This window comes from Doryrhamphus excisus, linkage group LG9 (genome assembly GCF_037039965.1).
Source record: "Doryrhamphus excisus strain RoL-2023G ecotype Guam linkage group LG9, RoL_Dexc_Guam_v1.1, whole genome shotgun sequence".
NCBI lineage: Eukaryota > Metazoa > Chordata > Actinopteri > Syngnathiformes > Syngnathidae > Doryrhamphus > Doryrhamphus excisus.
Window position 1 is genome coordinate 22,839,419 of NC_136365.1, and position 15,756 is coordinate 22,855,174.

The 15,756-nt window shown below is 45.2% G+C and overlaps 1 protein-coding gene across 9 annotated transcripts in view; it reads left to right on the top strand.

Annotated features, from left to right (window-relative positions):
- lrba (LPS-responsive vesicle trafficking, beach and anchor containing) overlaps positions 1-15,756 on the top strand; it is a 139,011-nt gene that overhangs the window by 79,746 nt on the left and 43,509 nt on the right. For all 9 annotated transcript variants that reach the window (XM_078793753.1, XM_058091546.2, XM_058091549.2 and 6 more), the window contains 2 exons: positions 13,525-13,642; positions 13,718-13,820. In XM_078793753.1, coding sequence (XP_078649879.1) covers positions 13,525-13,642; positions 13,718-13,820 — 221 coding nt within the window. The remainder of the gene's footprint in view (positions 1-13,524; positions 13,643-13,717; positions 13,821-15,756) is intronic.

Genomic DNA, 15,756 nt, shown 5'->3' on the forward strand with positions numbered 1-15,756 from the left:
CTAGATCTCTTACCACGATCATCATACGACCTTTACATACTGATGATTCCTATTTCCTAGTTACAGTATACCTATATCTCTTACCACGATCATCATACGACCTTTACATACTGATGGTTCCTATTTCCTAGTTACAGTATACCTAGATCTCTTACCATGATCATCATACGACCTTTACATACTGATGATTCCTATTTCCTAGTTACAGTATACCTAGATCTCTTACCACGATCATCATACGACCTTTACATACTGATGGTTCCTATTTCCTAGTTACAGTATACCTAGATCTCTTACCATGATCATCATACGACCTTTACATACTGATGATTCCTATTTCCTAGTTACAGTATACCTATATGTCTTACCATGATCATCATACGACCTTTACATACTGATGATTCCTATTTCCTATTTACAGTATACCTAGATCTCTTCTGATGATTCCTATTTCCTATTTACAGTATACCTAGATCTCTTACCACGATCATCATACGACCTTTACATACTGATGATTCCTATTTCCTATTTACAGTATACCTAGATCTCTTACCACGATCATCATACGACCTTTACATACTGATGGTTCCTATTTCCTATTTACAGTATACCTAGATCTCTTACCACGATCATCATACAACCTTTACATACTGATGGTTCCTATTTCCTATTTACAGTATACCTAGATCTCTTACCACGATCATCATACAACCTTTACATACTGATGGTTCCTATTTCCTATTTACAGTATACCTAGATCTCTTACCACGATCATCATACAACCTTTACATACTGATGGTTCCTATTTCCTAGTTACAGTATACCTATATCTCTTACCACGATCATCATACAACATTTACATACTGATGATTCCTATTTCCTATTTACAGTATACCTAGATCTCTTACCACGATCATCATACAACCTTTACATACTGATGGTTCCTATTTCCTATTTACAGTATACCTAGATCTCTTACCACGATCATCATACAACCTTTACATACTGATGGTTCCTATTTCCTAGTTACAGTATACCTATATCTCTTACCACGATCATCATACAACATTTACATACTGATGATTCCTATTTCCTATTTACAGTATACCTAGATCTCTTACCACGATCATCATACAACCTTTACATACTGATGGTTCCTATTTCCTAGTTACAGTATACCTATATCTCTTACCACGATCATCATACAACCTTTACATACTGATGATTCCTATTTCCTATTTACAGTATACCTAGATCTCTTACCACGATCATCATACAACCTTTACATACTGATGGTTCCTATTTCCTAGTTACAGTATACCTAGATCTCTTCACTATCACTATCATCATACGACCTTAGTCATGAAGAAAGTATTTTCTTGGCACCTATAAAGGGTTAATAAAGTACAGCTTTTTCCACTCCAACGATGAGAGTATTGCCTTTATGAATAAGGAATCCTACTTAGGGGTGTCACGGTGGGGTGTGGAACCACTGAAGTGCCACAAAGGAGGGATTACTCCTTATTCCTGTGTTGTCCTTCATCCTGGATGGACTCTAAAACAGATTCTTCATGCAAAAGCAGAAATACAAATTGTTTGTACGCCAAGTATATTTTGCATTTCCAAGCGTACAACGGTCGCACGCCTCCTTGGACCGTGCCCCCCTCCAACCGGGAAAGATGTCGGGTAGCTTAATTAGCGGGGCGGGGGTTAGCCACACTCTTGATTGACGCTCAGCGGAGTGTTACGTAGCAGCAGTCAGCGTTCCCAAAAGTCCTCCAACCACTGTGCTCGCTCTGATGACCGGGCGACGACCCCCCCGTTCCTCCTTGGCCTGCAGCTGCCAATCAGAAAGAGGCATGGTCTCTGTGAGAGAAGCCTATTGATTTTCCAGTTAGGGGCTAAGTAGTTTGTGCTATCAGGCTAACAGACAGAGCGAGCAGGTATGTCATTATCAATGAGGCCGAGGAAACGGAACAGCGACCTCTTTGCCGCTCCTTCCCTCATCCTTTGACATCCCGGGACGCTCAATAAATCGCTCAGCCGCCACAAACATGCGGCGTGGTGTTCCTTGGGCTTTTTTTCGGCACCCTTAACGCCTTCCTGGCCTGGCGTGATTACACTTCAAACACCTGAAAACGTGACCAGAATGCATGGCGTGCTCGGGATTTGGCTTCTTCTTACGCTTTTTGTGGACGTGCCAAACTGGGAATGGCATCATGTGATGTGCTCCATGTGCTCCGGTGTACTAGTCCGCATGTTGAAGATGAATGAAACCGTGACTGTAAGTGGCTGTCAGGCCGTGGTTAGCTTAAACAAAGTGTCATGGAGGGATTGTGGGATAACATCCTTCAAGTCATCATCTTTCACGTGTGACGCGTCTTAAGCCTCTGCCTCAGTAGTTAGCGTTAGCGTTAGCTGGAATGCTGCAGTCATTGGAGTCCATCATATCGGATGAATGCTCCTGTTGGCAGCACATGGATATACTGCGCTGTACTATAACTACACTACACGTGATACTGCTTTGGGGCAGGCGTGGCAGTGCCCCCCCAGATGCACGTCTTTGATACAATATGGAATTATGGATATTCAATACTGAGTAGCTTTGTTGTGTTGCTTGAAAGTGCTGTTTAGCATGTCATCTGTGGGTCTTCGGGGAAGGGGCACAACACAATCTGCCCCTAACTTGTCATTGAAACCATACAATGTGTGACGTGACCGCCAACAAGAGTGGCAGCCTGTAGCTAGCATCTCCTTTCACAAATTGTTGGTTTTGAGCTGCCAGAAGAAAACATCAGAATCTGACCGACGCCCTTTTTCTGCTGCCGGGGTTTGGTGGGCTTACTCTTCCACACCGAATTCCTCCCAATTTCCAAAGTGTTAACAATACCAAAAACATAGTACTAATATACATATTATATACTGATAGTATTACTAATAATCACACATGTCAAAAAGAAATGAATTTCACCTTTTTTTCTTTGATGTTTTAGAAAAAAGGGGGGGAGTCGTCCTCAATTCAAGGCAGTACTTGGTCGGGGGTGTCCACAGGGTGCCGTGTGGGCCTTTTTCAGGCTGCAGCTGATTTTGTATTGGCTCTTGGCATATTGCAAAATGGCAGCGAATGAATCTGTTCTGCTATGTAAGGCAAGCATGAACGTGGTAGTCATTCAAAGTGCTTCATGTATGATCTTGATGATGGGTTGTTGAGCTAGTTTAGCATATATTGGCCTAGGCTGGAGTTCTTTCAGCATCTTTAGTGTCCAACACGTAGCAGTCCTTTGATTTGTATAAGGAATTCACTGGAAAACGTTTGGATACCCCTGCTCCTGAGGGATGCGTTTAGAACATCCCCCGTGGTTGTAGGCCCTCCTAGTGATCGCCAATGTCTGGCCTTCTAGTGCTCCTTCACAATAAAGCAAGTTAGACTTGATATTTCTCGGCGCAAAGCACCTCCAGACAAAAAGATGCCCTCCCCCCCCCTTTTTTTGCACCTGAGCCAAGCCCCTCCATCATGCTCCGTCTCTGGGCTTGCCTGACCCAGTGTCCCCCTTCCTGTGATTGATCCCCCCCCCTCCATCATTTATTCCCTTTGGCTGCCGCTGACACCCGTGTCAAAGGCGACGCGGCCGCCTGATGGATCGGCCTGCTTACGGATGCCAGAGCGCCTGCTAGGCTGCTGATATTACACTCGGCACCTGTGTACCTGCTGCTCACATCGAGTCCTGTCTGTGGTCAAAATACTGCAGTACCTCGCCCTCATTGTCAGCATCGGACCGTCGTCTCTGCGACTTGCAGTGGCGTGAAGAAGGGTTTGCCCACTCCCCGATTTCTTTATTTTTCCTGTTTGTCACACTTGCACGTTTCAGATTATCGAGCCAATGTAAATATTAGTCAATGACGACACAACATGAAACTTTTTTTCTTGTTGTGGGAGAAAAAAAAATCCAAAGCTTCATGGCCACGTATGGAAAAAGTGGATGGAGCGTTCCTTTTTTTCCCCTCCCTTCATCATAAAAGCTGTCATTTCCCAATTGCAGAAAGTCTTGTTGTGTTATCAGTGACTAATATTTCATATTTACCTTTCTTTGATGATCTACAACATTTTAGTGTGACAAAGGAACTCAAGGAGGGGACAAACTTCTTAGCGGCTGTACAATAAAGGGGATTCAAATATCTTATGTGGAAAAATGACATAAGCTGTTTGACCTTTTGCCTTATTCAGTTTCAGTGATTAGTGTGGGATTGTTATGCACATCCATTCTTAGCGGATAGCGGATTGATGAATTGACTATCAACTTCATTGACTAACAATGATAGTACAGCTAGGATAGGCTCCAGCATAGCCAGTAAAAGAAGCAGTTTGGAGGTGGACGGAGTATTCCGTTGTTGGTGAATGGAAATACTACTAGCGAATACCATATAATACTACATGCAGTGACATTACACAACATCACTGCAGGGCGCATAGCAGCATTTGCACATTCAGACTTCTTTGACTTTTTGGAATAAAATGTACTCATATTTTTAGAGTGGCTTCAATACGTAAAAAAAGACATCCATAAAATTTAGGTCATTGTTACCAGAATGACAATACAAGTCTCTATTTGATATGATTCCACTGCGTATCAATCCAGACTGTTAAATTAGACAAGTTAGTCAACACGGAAAGCTGATTCTATGAAGTACAGTACAAATGATTCACTCGAATGTAGCACGCCCAAAAGTCTTCTTTTATCACACTTCATCAACTTCCAAATTGTCCCACCTCAGAGGTGTTGGAGTTTAAAGGTCCCCCCCCAATCTTTCAATACCCTACCTCCAATTCCCCCAAGAGGGGTCTCCTTTTCACCCCCACTCCCACTTAAGCTGACAACAATAGTGGGATTAGAGAAGAATTTACTCCAAGCCGTCACTAAATGGGGAAAAAAGAAAAGATTGAATGCATGCAGGATCCCGGCGGCCATCTTAACCCGCACGCTGCTGGCACGCATGCTGGACCAACATCAGGAGCCAGGAGGCCTCCATGCTTTGTCTTTCTTGCTTATGAGGCAAGTGTTTCCCATCCGCTCTTAGACTTCGCCCGCTGTACTCGCAGCTAGCACAAGGCTAGCACAAGGCTAGCAAATCACTACAAGAGAATACGCGGTGCAGTTTCTTGTTCATTTGAATGGCTGGTACAAGTAAAGGGACCAAATATCACCATGACAACACAAATAACTCCTATCAGTTGAATGTTTTGCCAGTACGATGCTACAGCGGCTGATGGAAGAACTGAAGTATTTGTGGTTATTATCAAGGAAAGCATGGAGGTTGCCAGATGTCGGCGCTTAAATTCAACTTTTATTTTGGAGGAGCTATTTTGGTTGTCATCATTACAGTTATCATCACCATCCCAACAAACGTAGCTTTACTTGTACAGCCGTTCACATCATCAGTAAACCGGACAAAGCCGCTCTCATCACGTTTTCCATGACTAGAGATGAAGTTGATAGAATTGCGCAACACAAATGTATGCAGGTATTGATCGTTCATTGAAAGGTCTTTTACATGCATTTTATTCTTGCATAAATCCCTCATATGTTTGATGTAACTCATTTATTTTCATTTCTTGGCATGTCAGAGCACACCTGTCTTTTCTCGCGTTATTCCTGCCTGAACACATCAACAGTCGAGCAATTCCAGCACTGTGTAGTATCCATTGATCTTTTCTTCATACAATACCCGTACATGGGATTTGCACCTCATTTGATTGCAATTTTTTATCATTTGATTATTTTCTACCAATTCAGCAGCAACATGGAGTAATTTCAAATTGATTTGAATCTGAATAGTCATTTGTCATCTAGATTTGAATGTAAATGTAAACAATGAAGTGCGAAGTGATACTGGCCGGCAGGCAGCAGCGGCTGTGCTAATTCATCCCGAAGGCTGAATAGTTGAGGAGTTAACTCCTCACGTGTCCAGCAGTCAACCCCGAGAGCGCTGCGGCGTTTGCTTAAGTCCACACCAGCTTTTTGTCTTTCCACTTGAAAAAGGCAAAGAAAAGGCTAACCTGTTAGCAAACAGTCAAAAGGTCCAGAAAGGCTTTTCATCCCTAACAGGCTCAATTCAGACTAAGTGGCCCAACAAAGATCCTTTCAAGGAGGACTTTCTCTTCAGGTCTGAGTCTTGCTGGGCTCCATTGGGGACTTTTCCAAAGCTTTGAGCTTGTTTTTTTTCTTCCGTGAGGCTCCCTAAGCTCCCAGTGGCGCTGCACGCTGGCCTTGTTTATTTTCCTTTCATTCTCCCCAAATCCACTGCAGCTTCTTACTCCTGTTTATTTTCGCTTGCCTGCTGGTTTGTTTGACTTCCCTGGAGGCGAATGCAACTTTCATGCGTGGACATCCGGAATTAGCTCCTCATCGCCAGGAGCCTCGTCTTTGCAGGCCGCGCTCACCTGCACACGCCGGCATCTTCTTAGCGATACCGCATCACGCCGCGTATTGTCCCTGGCGGCCGGGCGATACCGCCAATCATACGGGGCCGGTATCGCTCATTCATCATTCAATGATTGGTCCGTTCATAAATGACACACAGCATGGAGACGTCCATGTTTGTATCAACACGAGAGCAAGATCAGCCAAAACTAGCATGACTTTCGTTCAAAGCTCTGACTTAGCAAGAATAGCATCCCCCAGTTATTTCAAATAGATGTTGAAAGCAATTTGAAATACTTCAGTGCTTTCAATAAAATCGGGAAATGTGAAAAATTGGGTGGTTGTGTTTTGATATTTTTCGGGCAGTCTGGAATAAGTACCCCAATGGCAGAGATTCACAGCTGTCGATATCAACTGCTGAACGTTATCGTGACAATCCTAATTTGGTCTCCTGTTTTTCTTGCAAAAGTTTCAACTGAAAAAAGTGGTTAACTTCTTTTTACGCCGTTGCGTGTGTACGCGCCTCGTCCAGGTGGTTGATGGTGAACGTGAGGAGCAGTCAAGCGTGGAAGGGGAGTCATGTGACTGCCATGATGCCAACCCTTCTTGTTTCCACTCGTTGACAATCGTTCTATCTTCCTTCCATCTTTCCATGCCCATCATCTTTGTCACGCAAGCAGAATGTCTTCATTGGTTCCAGGGGGGGCCCCATGGAGTTTCGTGTCAACGTTGACGAGACCCTGATTGGTCCGGACCCTCAGACAGCAAACAGGACCCTCGTTAGTCAGTTGGGGTTTGTGTGGTGTGGGGGGTGGGAGGTTTGCTAGCTAGTTAGTCGGATGAGCTCATGGACTGATGAAGGGTGACAAGGCCTGGTGCTGCCAGTTGTGTGCACAGTGCAGACAGGAATATGCACATGGTTTTCATTTGTTGTCATATTTCACCATTCTAAAGCAGGCAGAGGTGTCCAAACTACGGCGAGTGGTCCAAGCCCAAGTGGGCCATGTCAAAGTGTCCAGATATAAGAGATGACGACGGCGTGCATATGATGAGCTTAATTGTACGTCCTCGTTGAGACACTAGGTGGCGCTATTGTCTTGAAGAAGCCAGTGTCTCCACAAAGGAAGCAGAAATGGCGGAACCCGTGAGATTCCATCTTGCAGGGAGTGCTATGCTAGGGGCCGATGATAGCACTGTTGGGATAGCATAAGTGTAGCATGCTAGCGTATGAGCGTGTTGGAATTGCATCCACGGACGCTAAAAATGTCTTCTTCACACCCAGGTGGCCCCCCTCCTGTTGGTTTTAAGGAAGCGGTTTTTGAAGTAGTAAAAATCAGAATCTGTAGACAACCTCGCCATGTAGATGGCAGTGGCTGCAGGTCAGGTATGATGAAAGGTCAGCATCCAGCAGGTGGACGTATCTCTGCGTGCGCTTTAAAGCGGTGTTCCGTGTGCCACTTTGTTGTTTACAGTCCAGTGTGGTGTGATAAGATCTCACCAGACTTGAGGGGACATTTGTCATGCACAAATCCTGTGGGCCCTCGCCCGGATGATGAAGTGGACGATGTGGACGTGTGTCAGGCAGGAGATGGTTCACTCTGTGCCTTGCTTTCAGTGCCTTTGTGCCATAGAACAACGGCATGAACAGAGTGAGCCCTTTTGTCTGTCTGGGTGGGTGGAGGCGGGGCCGCTAGCATACACACAGACTGCAAGCCAGATGAGGTGGCTCGGGCATCTGGTGGGCATGCCCCCTGGACGCCTCCCCGGGGACTCAGGTAACGCCCGACCGGTAGGAGACCTCCGGGAAGACCTGGGACACGTCAGAGAGACCGTGCCTCTCAACTGGCCCGGGAGCTCCTCGGAATTCGCCGGGAGGGGCTGGGCGTAATAGGGAAAGGAGGGGGGAAATCTGGGCTTCCCTGCTTAGGCTGCCCCCCCGCAACCCCACCTCGGATAAGCATTAGAAGATGGATGGATTTTGAGGACGTAACACCCTCAATAAAGGCCCCCACCCTCACGGAGCTCAATATTGCGGCATTCCTCGTGTCTTCCTTGTTGTTCAAGCCCAGCAAAGTCGGACAGCTGCTCTTTTCTTCACTCATGGAAGCACACGAATGAAGGCAATGGAACTTCGGCTTTGTCCATAAGCAATAAGCGAGCCTCAAAGGCGTCTTTTTGGTCATTCATTTATGAATTTCCTATCAAGTTTTCTGCCGGCGCTGGTCCCTGGCGTGTGTTTTGAAGTTGATGGATCACCACTCTTCCTCCCGCTCATTAATTTCATCACCTTATCTCCCACACCACTTCATTTGAGCAAAAGCTAATGATAAATCCCTCATCCATTATCCTTTAACTGAGGCAGCCATGCGCAAATACTTCATAACGGCCAACAAATTGAACCTCAATCACCTCATTCCCGCTTGCCCCCAGCCCCCAGCCTTGAAACAGACGGAGCAAATACTGGCACGTGTTTGACATTATTGGTGCCCCAAACAAGAAGCTGGTCTTCCCGCTGCTGCACCGCCGCCTCGTCTTCCAGTCTTATCAGGACAGAAACACTCGCTGAGGCTGTGAGAGCCTCATCCGTCTTGACGCTCGCTGCCGACACGGAAACTACTAAGCAAAAAAAAAAGTCAAGTATCAGATTTCCGGAGTAGACATGAGGACACATGAGGGATACGGGGAAAGTCTCACGGCCAGTCCCCAAAAACCAACAGGATGTTGTCTGTTCTCTTTCCATGCCTCTTGCATCTCAAAACAAAATGGCTGACATTTCTTCTGAAGGCCTGAGGAAAATGTTGTTGAGCATTTTCCCCTCAAAGCATTGGAATGTACTTGGAATGTACTTGGAATATATGGTACTTCCGCAATACTTTGTTGGTCACTTTTGATTGGCCTGGGCCGTGTTGAGCAAATTCCTGTAGGGGGGGCTGGAGGAACCTGGAATTCATCTGATTCACCCCTCGGTAGACTTTGAATTTCCCAGCCATAGCCCCAAAAATATTAGCTAATCATGCTGTTAGCTGGTTGAAGAGGGCCTATTACCGGCCCAAAAATATTGAGGCACATTTTGCATATTTGATGACTAATGGTGAAGCATTGTCACACATAAAAATGTCATAAAAATGAGGATCTCACACTGGTCACTCAGTGCAGTAAATAAAGCCTTGCTGGGATACGTTGTAGGCGGCAACAGACTGATGCTTGGTGCAAAAAAAGGGACCCGATAAGTACACAGCCAATCCCCACCTTCATGGGGCTTACCTTCCAGGACGGAATACTGGACATGCCAATAGAAAACTGAAACATGCTTACGTTGAGCCACTCGAATATACTCGTCACATTTCATGAAGTCGTTTTCTGTTGGCTTTCACACACGAAGAAGTCATTCCAGGCAGATGGTATCATTGCAAAACTTGCACTTAGCAAACATTGCCACCCGTCAAGCAATCTTCCTGTTGGAAAATGTTGACTGGAATGACTTGAGAGACAGCACCCTCTGCTTGATTGATAGCAGTAGTACGTTGCAGATAGTGCCGCTAAGCCACGTTCTATGAAAGTTCCCGTTTACAAATATTTACAATTTACAAATATTTACATCCACCACATCTGCCGTCCCATCCCGTGTGGAGATGATTTGTAGTCATGGAGGCTTTCTGCTTTCCTGGCTTTGGTTGCTATCCTCTCCCTCACCCATCCTCTTCCTCGCCTTGGCTGTTGGGCTGACAGTGACAAACGACAGCAGCAGCGGTCGGCCGCACAAACAGGTTGAAATGGGCGCTATTCGGCAATCAGCGACTGTGCCTTTGTTTTCTCTCTCTGGCGTGACGCCGTGGAATTGATCTGGAGAGCGTGGCCGACCCGAATCAGAGGATGCGGTTCCGCTTGGAATAAAACGTCAATACACCGCCAGTCTCTTTCACATGCAAACCCTTGATTTTTTAGTCTTTCTTCTTTGTCCTTCATTTGTGTGTTTAAGGAGTGCTTCATCCACACGTCCATTTTCTATGCCACTGGTCTTCACACGGCTTGCAGGGTAAAACGCTCACAGTACAAACGTCTGCATTTTCTTTGCCATCTGTGGATTCTCACAGAATACAAAATAGAATAGTCGTGCATCTAAGAGGCATGGATGCATTCATGCAATCGTAGATTTTAGGGCAAATTGAATGAAAACGTTTGTTTCTTCTTAGTATTTTGTGCCTCTGAAACAATTTCCATTTATTTAAAAATGATGAATGAATTTTTACCCTTACTCTTTATCCCTGGATCCACCAAAAGATAAAGAATCCCTTCAATGCCTTTAATCTCTCGCCCGAAGACAGCTGGTATAGGCTCCAGCATGCCTGCGACCCTCGTGAGGATAAGCTGTATAGAAAACTGATATTAGCCGATAATATTGTTCAACTCGCAATTTTTTTCCCGCTTTGTTGGTGAAATATAGAAAAATAGGAGTGATGCACTTCCACCATTACTATTTATCACGTTGATACCAGCATGGACAGCAACCTATCCACAGCATGGGCATTTGTCCCGGCACCATCAGCAGGAGTATTTCCAGCACGGGTAGTTTGTCACGCCGCTTGTGGGCTTTTTCATCTGCACGGTAAAATTGCGCAGATGATTTGGGGCAACATGGAGGATCCGTCCAGCCCGGGGCGGTCCGTGTGTGATATTAGGCTGCAGCCTCCGTCACGTCTCCCTGCTCAACTTCATCACCATGCGTCTTCTTGACACCCCTCCTGAGGGGGCTGCTAGTGTGCCCCAGAGGGGGGGGTGAAAGGTTGCTCTCCAAACACTCGCTCACTGTACACCTGAAGATTAGGATTTAGGTTTTTGATCATCGCAGCTGAATAGAAGCCAGATGATTCAAGAAAGACATACGTATGTTTGTGTCTACAGTGTGTATGTATATGTGTGTCTATTTAGGGCTGTCAATCGATTTAAAATATTTGATTGTGATTAATCACATTTTCTCCATAGTTAACTCACAATTAATCACATGTAATCACAGAAAGAAATACGTTTTTATATATCATAAGTCAGGGTAAACGATTCAATGTGCGACTACAACGATAATTACGTCAAACTTTTTGGAAAAAGAGGAACTCGGGGTGTTATCTAAAACAATACAGTCAGCAAGCATATTTTTGTATAATATTGTTCTGTGTTATTGGCATATTAGCTCTTAAGCGCTCCCACAAACGTTCAGCAAATACAAAATGTGAGCGAGTGAGACCTCTCACACTGACACAAACACATTTTTTTATTACAGTGTCAGCTCAAAATAAGCTGAGTTTATTTATGATACTGGTTTGAAAATTCTAAATGTTTGTGAGTTAAAAAAAGCCGATTTAGGAACATTCAGGAAGGATTATTATTATTAAGGATTGGCCACAATGCACCTTTCCTTCATGAAATGTACAAATGAAAATGCATAAAACAGGGCAATAGTCATAAAACATTTCATCCATTCATTTAAAAAATAACAAACCATTTGTGATCACTATTCAAAATACAGTAGTTGTATTTCATCACTGTCATGATGGCGTCTCTGTGTTTCGGACTGTTTTAAATTCATCCTTCTGTCAAAAAACAAAAACTTCTTCAATTATTCTTTGCTAAACAGACTTTTGTATGAGGCTGGAGGTGGTGGTATCATGCATGCTTCCAGTTTGAGCTGGAGGTGGTGGTACCATGTGTGCTTCCAGTATGAGCTGGAGGTGGTGGTATCATGCATGCTTCCAGTATCAGACTGGAGGTGGTGGTATCATGCATGCTTCGAGTATGAGGCTGGAGGTGGTGGTATCATGCATGCTTCGAGTATGAGGCTGGAGGTGGTGGTATCATGCATGCTTCCAGTATGAGGCTGGAGGTGGTGGTATCATGCATGCTTCCAGTATGAGGCTGGAGGTGGTGGTATCATGCATGCTTCCAGTATCAGACTGGAGGTGGTGGTATCATGCATGCTTCGAGTATGAGGCTGGAGGTGGTGGTATCATGCATGCTTCCAGTATGAGGCTGGAGGTGGTGGTATCATGCATGCTTCCAGTGTTGTCACATGACTGGAGCTGGTGGTATCATGCGTGCTTCCAGTGTTGTCACATGACTGGAGGTGTGCAATCGGGATGGCAGGCCGCAGCTTCTCCGAGCCACTAATCCACATTTAATTGAACTCCAGAGACTTTGAAGTGAGCGGGCCATGCAGGCAGGTTTGTTATTCCTTGGAGAGAAGCCGAGTGGTGTCTGCCCTCAGCTGCTACCCTTAATGAGCTGCTTCAAGTCAACAGCCAGCCCAGCTGCTCGGGCACATTAGAATATTTGTGATGAATAAGGGCGTCTCTGGAAGCACGCTGTGACGGCTAACCTACGCTTTTTCTAAGTGGAGCACGAGTCCATCCCTGCAGACACTTGTAGTAGCGAATGCCTTGTTAACAAAGCAGTGTTAAGTGGAGGCGTTGCACGTCTAAATACTGGAATTGGCAGCAGTGTGAACCACGCTGCTGGGGGGGGGTGGTCAAACATCTGTCTGACAGCCATCATTTGGTTACACTGACATGCTTTCCACACGTGTCTGCTTTTTGAAGGTCCCGTACTAGGGTATATTATTTTTCACCAGTTTTAAATAGCATCATTCCTCCTTTACAGCAGTCACTTTTGATAGCAACAGAGGTCGTAGTAAGTACTCCAGAAGTACTCCCGGAGACGGTATCATTTGGAAATGCATTCTTTTCCACTTTTAGCTGCTTCACTTGTGTACCATTCCAAGCTGTTAGTTTGGACATCATTGGACTTCCACCATTTGAATTAGAGTAAATAACTGGAACAATAACTGTGTGTGTATATGTACTATAATGTAGATAGTATGTCACTATTCCCCCCTGCTGTCTAATAGCTCATCTTTCAGAACGGCAAACATCTCCTTCCCTCCCTCCTCACTAAATTGCCGCCATTTTAGCGCTGAAGTAATGTGTTTTTCATGAAGACCGATCAATAGAAAACATTGATTGTCCTCCTTCAGGCCCGGCCTGGAAAATGAACTGAAGCGACCCTCTGTCCTGCCGCAGGATCTCACATTTGAAGCCGTTTGGTCTGGTGATTGCAGATATTGGCGTACACGGAAGGTCTTCATGGAAAGTGGCTGTTCACAGAGATCCGGGCTATCTTCTCCAGGCGCTACCTTCTGCAGAACACCGCCTTGGAGATCTTCATGGCCAACAGAAGTCAGGCATCGAGCATTTTGCGACAAAGCGTGCACGACAAATTGTCATGTCTTTTTTTGGTTTTGTCATTCACAGCTGCCGTCATGTTCAACTTCCCCGAGGCCGCCACCGTCAAGAAGGTGGTCCACAGTCTTCCCCGTGTTGGCGTCGGAACCAACTTTGGCCTTCCGCAGACCAGGTCAGACTTCAACCTGCTTGCAGGCAAATATGACAAACCCAAGCCACACAAATATCATCTCGTTACGTTTCACAGGCTTCCAAAGCAGCAGGTATCCTTGTTGGATGGACAGGACACTCGGAAAGTCTTCACAGCGCTTCCTTGTCTCCACATTCCACATCGTTTATGTCACAGCCTTATTCCAAAATGGATTCAATTCATATTTTTCTCAAAAGGTCTGCACACAACACCCCATAATGACAATGTGGGAAAAACTTAATTGTTGCAAATTGATTACAAATAAAAAAAATGAGTAATCACATTTACATAAGTATTCACAGCCTTTGCCCTGAAGCTCCAAACTGAGCTCAAGTGCATTCTGTTTCCACTGATCATCCTTGAGATGTTTCAGTAGCTTCACTGGAGTCCACCTGTGGTCAAGTCAGTTGATAGGACATGATGTGGAAAGGAACACCCCGTCTCCATACGGTCCATACGGTCCCAGGGTTGACAGTGCATGGCAAACCAAAAAGCAAGCATGAGGACGAAGGAATTGGCAGTAAACCTCCGGGACAGGATTGTCTCCAGGCTCCATGGCTGGGGAAGGTTACACAAACATTTCTGCTGCTTTGAAGGTTCCAATGAGCACATTGGCCTCCATCAAGCTGAGAGATTGGGGGGAGAAGGGCCTTAGTCAGGGAGGTGACCAATAACCCCATGGTCAGAGCTCCAGCGTTCTTCTGTGGAAGGTGGAGAACCTTCCAGTAGGACAACCATCTCTGCAGCAATCCACCAATCAGGCCTGTACGGTAGAGTGGCCAGACGAAAGCCACTCCTTAGTCAAGGGCACATGGCAGCCTGCCTGGAGTTTGCCAAAAGGCACCTGAAGGACGCTCGGACCATGAGAAACCAAACTGTCTGGTCTGATGAGACAGAAATGGAACTCTTTGGAGTGAATGCCAGGCATTACGTTTGGAGAAAGCCGGGAATTGTTCATCAGCAGGCCAATAGCATCCCTAGAGTGCAGCATGGTGGTGGCAGGATCATTCTTGGGCTTGTTCTTCAGCAGCAGAAGAAGGAAGACTAGTCAGGATGGAGGGAAAGATGACAGCAATGTACAGAGACATCCTGGATGAAAACCTGCTCTAGAGCGCTCTTGACCTCAGACCGGGGCCACGGTCCATCTCTCAGCAGGACAATGAACCTAAGAACGCAGCCAAGATCACAGCCAGTGGCTTCAGAACAACTGGATGAATGTGCTCAAGTGGCCCAGCCAGAGCCCAGACCTGAATCCAGTGGAGCATCTCAGGAGAGATGACTGTGCACCGACGCTTCCCATCCAACCTGATGGAGCCTGAGAGGTGCTGCAAAGAGGAAAGGGCAACACTGGCCAAAGATGGGTTCATATTCAAAACCACCTGAGGCTGGAATTGGCCAAGGGGGCATCAACAAAGTATCGGCAGAGGCTGTGAATACATTTTTCACTTTTTATTTTTAATAAATTAGCAACAATTTCCAAAATGTTTTTTTTACATTGCTGTTATGGGGTTTTGTGTGCAGAATTTTATAAAAAAAATGTATTTAATCCATTTTGGAATACAGCTGTGACATTAACAAATGTGGTGAAGGTGAAACGCTGTGAATACTTTCCAGATGCACTGTATATACTGTAGTAGTCTTTATAGTGTAAATAAGATCAAAATAATACGCATTTTAGCAAAAAACATGTTTATATTCACCATATCATTCCTTTGCAAGTAAAAACAATCATTTCATGACAAAGTATGTTCATGTTGTCACATGAGTTGAAAGCGTGTGTGCTAGTGGGTGTTTGTGTTTGCAGACATGGGTCACTTAGCCTGGTTGACTTTCACCCAGCAGCCAACAAAGTACACGTTGATGTTTAATGACATTTACATCCGTCTTCCTTTTCAACCTTAGATAACTTTACATGACC